Source organism: Humulus lupulus, chromosome 4 (assembly GCF_963169125.1).
Source record: "Humulus lupulus chromosome 4, drHumLupu1.1, whole genome shotgun sequence".
Lineage (NCBI taxonomy): Eukaryota > Viridiplantae > Streptophyta > Magnoliopsida > Rosales > Cannabaceae > Humulus > Humulus lupulus.
Genome location: NC_084796.1, coordinates 96376912 through 96383985, shown reverse-complemented (window position 1 = coordinate 96383985; position 7074 = coordinate 96376912). Strand labels below are relative to the sequence as shown.

At 34.7% G+C, this 7074-nt stretch overlaps 1 protein-coding gene across 1 annotated transcript; it reads right to left on the bottom strand.

Moving 5' to 3' along the window:
* Positions 1-1108: 1108 nt before the first annotated feature.
* Positions 1109-2914, bottom strand: LOC133832402 (uncharacterized). Its single transcript, XM_062262751.1, has 2 exons — positions 1904-2914; positions 1109-1738 (listed from the first exon to the last, which is right to left on the bottom strand). Exons 1-2 carry the CDS (start codon positions 2912-2914, stop codon positions 1109-1111), a joined length of 1641 nt encoding a protein of 546 aa, XP_062118735.1.
* Between the last annotated feature and the right edge of the window lie 4160 nt (positions 2915-7074).

Sequence of the window (7074 nt, the reverse complement as noted above, 5' to 3'; positions counted from 1 at the left end):
TATGTACCCGATGGTTATTCTCGCCTCTCCAAGGCATGTATCTGCTCAAGGCTATTCCACGTCCTACTAAGTGTAGGGAAGCTAGTGTGTTGACATGAACGATATACTCAGTCATCTATTCCACTATTGGCTCTATACCTAATAGTTATTGGGTCTCTCCTATTGTTCTTCACCTCATGTGACTCATAGGGAGAGTGGTGCCCCGTTGGGGGCACTTACCTCAGGAAGAGAGATAAGGCCTCTTCAACGGGGGCTGCTGCGTGTGTGATGAGGCATGACGCCTACAAATGAGATGAGGGTCTCATCTTGTGAAACCATCACTTTGTAGCCCCCGCACTACGAGGCTCCTGATATATGGCCGAAGGGTGTTTAGTGGAGGCTTTGTCTCTTGAGGCCTTTGACGTGGCCGGTGAGCGAGGCGAGGCACTCGTGGCCCTTGGGCGAGGCCCTTGAGGGCGTGGCCACTAGCCATGCGTGACCCTTGGGCGAGACCCTTGAGGGCGTGGCCACTAGGTGTGCGGTCGGGGCGCGCGAGCACGAGGCCCATGGTGCGCGCGGGCGCGAAGCCACTGGTGCGCGCGGGGCGCGAGGCCCCTGGTGCGCGCGGGGCGCGAGGCCCCTGGTGCGGGCGGGGCGCGAGGCGCATGTGTGCACGGGCGCGAGGCCCCTGGTGCGCGCGGGCGCCAGGCGCATGCCTTGGTGAGACGTGGAATACATCCTAGGTGCGAAATGTCTCCTTGGCGTGAGGTCCTTGGTGTGGGACACCTCGGGGCAAGGCTAGGCGCATGAGGTGTTGGCGTGTGCGGGGTGCAACGGGGTGCTGCTGAAGTGATGTTCGTGAGGCTGGGGCCTTAACTTCGAGGGGCATGGATAAGGGCCATGTGTGCATGACAGAGGCGTCTAACAAGGTGATGCAGCTTGGAGGCCTGGAATGACCTCGTGAGGCCTAGAGCCTTGCGAGTGTCTAACACTTTGATGGCCTGTAATAACCTTCTGCCTTCATCGCGTACTTGGCGCCTTTGGTGCCCCTTAGCTGCTTACTTCTTTAAGGGACTAGAAACTTCTTTTGTTTGTTTTTCTTATTTGGTGGATTTTTGGCATCCACACATCATTTCTTGCAAAAATTCCAATCCAAGGTGTCATGAGCTTTTTGATGGTCTATTTTAATCATACAAGATGAGCTAGTACTTTTCCTCCCATAACCCTTCACTAAGTCTTGGCAAATCATAATATTATGAGCTATATTCCTGCCTTGAACGAAACCACTTTGACTATCAGAGATAATTGTAGGTAAAATCACTCTAAGTCTTGAACATATCAATTTGGTGGCTATTTTATAGACCACATTGCAACAAGAAATTGGTCTATAATCACTAACATTCTTGGGGCAACTAGATTTAGGAATAAGGGTTATATTGGTTGTATTGAGTTCCTTAATCAGCTTACCCGAATGTAGGAAAGAAAGAACTGCTTTAATAACATCCTGTCCAGTAATAAGCCAAGTGTGTTTAAAAAATGCACTACTATACCCATCAGGACCTGGTGCCTTCTCATCAGGAATGGAAAAAAGAGCATCTTTCACTTCCTCTTTGGTGTACTGCTTCAACAGAAAATCTGCCTGATGTTCAGAGACTAACTTCCCAGCTTTGACCACCCTATCCAAAACAGCTTTCCTCCCATTTGAAACAGAGCCAAATAACTCTGAATAATAGTCATTGAACACCTGAATCACTCGTTCCTATGTATCAAACCAACGACCCTTCATATCCCTTATAGTATGAATAGAATTCTGAATCCTTCTATTTCTGATACTCCTGTGAAACAATTTTGTATTTTCATATCCATGCTTGATCCAATCCACTTTTGCTTTCTACTTTAAAAAATTAATCATATTCTGGTGCACAAGATGATACTCAACTCTACAACTAATTTCCTCATTCATCAATTGAGTATTACCAGGGGAGTCATTAATTTTTCCTTGAATCCCCAGCAGCTTCTGAAAAGTCTTAGCATCTTTAACAAAGACATCCCCCTTTCCCTCCTTATTAAGCTTAGTTAAAACTCCCCTAAGCTTTTTTAACTTGGAAATTAAACAAAACATAGGGGTTCCTGTAATTTCTTCATTCCAACATAAGGAGACCTTATTCAAGAAATCTTTATGACTACTCCAAAAATTGAAATATCTGAAGGGTTTCCGGATCTCACACTCTGAAGAAAACGTCACCAAACAAGGACTATGGTCAAAATCCCCTTCAGGAAAAAATATAGCCTCAGCATTTGAAAAATTTTCTAGCCAATGATCATTTACCAACACTCTGTCAAGCTTTGCATACACACGAGAACTACCCTCTTGCTTATTATTCCAAGTAAAAAAGTTCCCAGTAAATTTCATATCTATTAGGCCACACTTCTCCACACAGCTTTGAAACGGGACCATTTCAGCTCCATTTCCTCTATAGTGTAACCTATCTGAAGGAAATAAAACAGAGTTAAAATCCCCCATTATCATCCAAGGACAACTAGTGATACTACCTATGTTCTTCATATCCTCCCAAAGCCTTTCTCTACCATTCATATCATTTAAAGAATAAACCACAGTGACTGCAAACTGGATTCCATGCTTAATCTGAACTAGAAAGTGCATCCATTGACTTGAGCTACCCCGAATATCCACCATAAAACTATTCGGATTCCAAGCTACAACAATCCAACCATTAGGATGATTAGCTAAATTGCAAGTGAAACACCAACCTTGAAACATATTAAGGTATAAGGTTCCCATTTTAGAAACCTTAACCCTTGTTTCTAGGAGACTAACAAAACCAATTCGTTTATTGGATATCATTCTCATGACATCATTTTGCTTGTTAGTTTTGTTAAGTCCCCTAACATTCCTCCAAAACAATCTATCCATTAATTAATGGAGGATCTCCCCCTCCATTAATATTGGACCTCATCTCTTGAAGAGCTACTCCCACATGCAATTTTGCATCAGAAAACTGGTCTAAAGCCTTAAAAGAGTTACTCACATTCACTTCTGTGTCTTTTGGTATCTTCATTTTTGAGCCTTTAACTTGGCAAAAACCATCTGGGTCCTTCTTTCTTTCAATCTGCCCTTGTGCTTGAGTAACCTTCCTTGTTGTATCAGTTTGCTCATACTAGACGTTTTCGGTTGCCAAATTTGAGATGTCCCTGGTTTGTCCATCCTCTTCCTGCAGTCGCTTTTGACATGGCCAATTCCATTACACTGGGAACAAGCATCAGGTTTCCATTCATAGTAAACTTCCACATACACCAGCTCTCCTTTCTCATCTTCAAATTTGATTTGAGCTGGTAATTCTTTAGCTAAACTCACTTCAATAAGCACTCTAGCAAACTGAAGTTTATCTCTGTTCCCTGTTGCTCTGTCCTGACGAATCATCTTCCCAATTGTGCTCACTATTTTAGCCATAGTTCTCTCCCCCCAATAATTCAGGTCCAGGTTTCTCAATTGAACCCAAATTGGGACTGTCAGCACTGTGTCCTTGGTGAATTTAACATCTGGATCCCATCTTTTCATAATGATAGGCTTCCTGTCAAAAAAGAAGTATCCAGCATCCAAAATTCCATCTGTAACTTCTATCTTTTGAAATCGAATCAGGAAAATACCTTGAGCCAACAACCCTATTTTATCTATCACTTTGTCTCTCCAAATTCTGCGAATGACACCTTCCATCACCGAAAGAGAAGGATTGGCCCCCAAAACATAACACACAATGGACGAATTCCAGAATTGAACTTCATCTTCTATGTCATTAACCTCTATTTTGATAACATCAGTCTCCATCTTCAAAATAGGTGTAGAGTTACCTGTATTCCGAGCTTTTCCTTTTGAACCTGATATGTCACCCTTCAGAACTCCCAACCAGTCAGTAAGGGTTTTTTTAACCACCGATCGACATTCCACTTCTCCAACATCAAACCTCTGGTCCTCCCCTAGCATCTGTAATTTCGTGAGACTCAGGATCCTCCATTGCCAACTCTGTCCCCTTTTGACCGAAAACATCATCTTCTTTCAGATTAAGAGCCTCCACCCCCAGAATTTCATCAATGGATTTTAGTTTCTTGATTGGATCTGTTGATGAAGGTCCTTTTTTCTTCTTCACCGGCGTCTTCTTCTTCAATTTTGGTCTCCCTACCATGGTACCAGCTCAAGCTGAAGAGAGAGCAAAAAAAAAAGGCGCGAAATTTTTTTTTCAAATAAAAAAATGATTTTTTCCCATAAGTGTTTCTTTTATCTTTTATTTTTTACTCTATTGTTTGATGTTTTCTGTTTTGTTTTTTTTTTCCCTTTTACTGATTTCACACTGCATTAAATTATCTTATTGCTCAAGTAGTTTTGATTTGAGAACTTGTAAAATTACACATGGTACTTTACGTCTACTTTTCTTATTAAACTACTCATGTTCTTTTTGGTAATATATAGTATGATATTGTTTTGTGTGTCTTTTTTTTGTTACCAAATTCAACTTGCATTATATCTTTGTTAATTTTGCAGTCTCTCAATAAAATTTCTACATAAATTTATCTATTGTTGGTAACATCAACCAATATTTGGATGATTGAAGATTAGAAGACAATGACTCAAATTTGTTTTAGACTTGACTTTGGAATAAAGTTTATACGAAACATCATCTTGCAATTTTTTGTTTTTTTTATCAATCGAGCTATCTTAGCTTGCATTTAAAGTTTGTATGTATACGATACATATATATCTTAAATTTTAAATTCTCATTTAATTTTGTCAAATTTTAATTTTAGTGTTGCTTATAATATTTTATTGTTTACATTAAAATAATTGAACAACTAGTTAGTTGCAAAAGTACTAAAAAAAAGTATATTATGCAAAAGATAAACTAAGATTTTAACGAAAAATAGTTTATTACCTATCAATTTCAAATTATTTTGCTACCAAATTTTATTAACAGAATAAAATTACTAAACATTCTATTACTAAATTAAAATAATTTGCTATCTGTGGTAGCAAAAAAAACTTGATGAATACAAAGTTATCATTTTTGCTATTAGATATAATTTTTTGGCAACTCTAAATTTAGTAGCAAATAAAAAATACTTTCTATGTTTTTAGAAGATAAACACTTTTAGTGACAAAAAATTAGCTATGAACTAGCAACAAAAATTTAGGACGCAAAAGAAGTATTAGCTATCGAAAATATATTATTCGCTACCAACTTATTGATACCTAAGTAACTTATTTTTTTCATAGTAGAAGACTAGAAGTAGCTATACATATAGTTCAATTTCATTCTTAATTTGTTTTTCCTCTTTTAGGTTTGATTACACAAAATTTTAAAGAAAAATATTATAATTTTTTAGAGTTTCAATCTTATTCCATACCTTATTTGTTTACTTACACGTTAAATTAATATAATGCGATGTTATATTAATTAAAGAAAAAAAACTAAAATATCTATTTATAAAAATTATAATAGATTTTCTCATTTTTTCAACATTTTTTAATTCTTTTTTCTTTCTTTCAAATTTATGAATATCTATATCTATATCTCTTCTATATAAAAAGTGTGTAGAAAACATAAATTCTTAGTTTTAACAGTTTTTTATTTTTTTTTTCATTAACTTTAACGAAATATTCTTATATTTAACAAAGTATTCTTGTATTCAATAGCAGATTGTAAATAATACTTAAACTTAAATTAAATTAAATAAATAATTAATTAAAAAAATTAAAATTTGATATTTCTGAAATACTTTACAATAATTGTTTAAAAATAATAAAACCATATATTTTACAACTTAAATAAAATTTAATTAAACTTAAACTTAATATTATATTAAACATATAATATATAATATTTTGTTGTCACTACCAAATTCAAAAACTAGAAAAAACATAAACTTAAACAAAAAAAAAAAATTAAAATATGATATTTTTAAGATATTTTATGATAATTTAAATAATTAAATCATATTTATTTAAAAATAATAAAGGCATACATATCATTGTTTTATCTTATAAATTTGTGTGATAGTTTATTTTTTATCAAGTGATTGAAGCTCTTTTTCTTCATTAAATTCACCAAAGGACATTGTGAGATGCATTAGAAATTAAAAATAGTTGATGCACGCATACTACTGTCTACATTATGATTTTTTCTATTCTTATTTTATTTCTATTATTAATTTATTTTAAAATATTATCATATTTTGTATATATGTCATGTAGCCATGTAAATATATTTCTATGTCAACGTTGTGTTTAGATGTCATATATGTAGAGATTATTGATATAAATATTTATATATACTATTGAATTATAATCAATTCTATTATATATATATATATATTAAAAAACAGTGAACTAGTTTTTATTAAAATTATAGACAATATTTACAACTTTAAAACTAAGAAAACGTGCATTGCACGTTGCTTCTACCTAGTATTTATATAAAGGTGAGCTGGAGGTGATGTGACTCTCTGAAATTGCTCCAAAACATTCTTTCTAATTTTCTAATCTTTTAATTTTTTTTTCAAATTTATGATTATTAGTTAATAATTAATGAAAAAACTAAAATATCTAATTATAGAAATTATAATATATTTTCTTATTTTTTCCACATTTTTAATTCTTTTTTTCTTTCAAATTTATGATTATTAGTTAATAATTAAAGCAAAAAAACTAAAATATTTCTAACCCTAATAATATTGACGCCGTTTTTCGTCAACAGTGAAAGAAGAGCACGAAAACAATAATCAGTAATGGTCAATAAAAATACGATAATACAAACGAGATTTTTACGTGGTTCAACAGTTAAATCTGCTTAGTCCACGAGTCTTTGTTATTAAACTTAAGATGACCTCTGAAAATTCTTCAAGGATGAATTTTCCAGAGTTTTATCTCAAGATCACAAAAAATCGGTCCTTTACAATGGTGCATGACCTCTCTATTTATAGAGAAGATTTCAGAATACTATCCCACATATTTTAGGAAGTTATTCTGTATATGCAAATAAATTAAATGGCATTAAAAGCTTGCAATCCGATATACAAGGAAAC

Excerpts from the sequence above, each read along its gene's own strand:
- LOC133832402 (XM_062262751.1), bottom strand. The coding sequence starts at position 2,914 with ATGGATAGATTGTTTTGGAGGAATGTTAGGGGACTTAACAAAACTAAC. Across the intron at positions 1,739-1,903 it reads GTAGAGTTGAGTATCATCTT|GAACGAGTGATTCAGGTGTT; the intron begins GTGCACCAGAAT and ends TTTGATACATAG.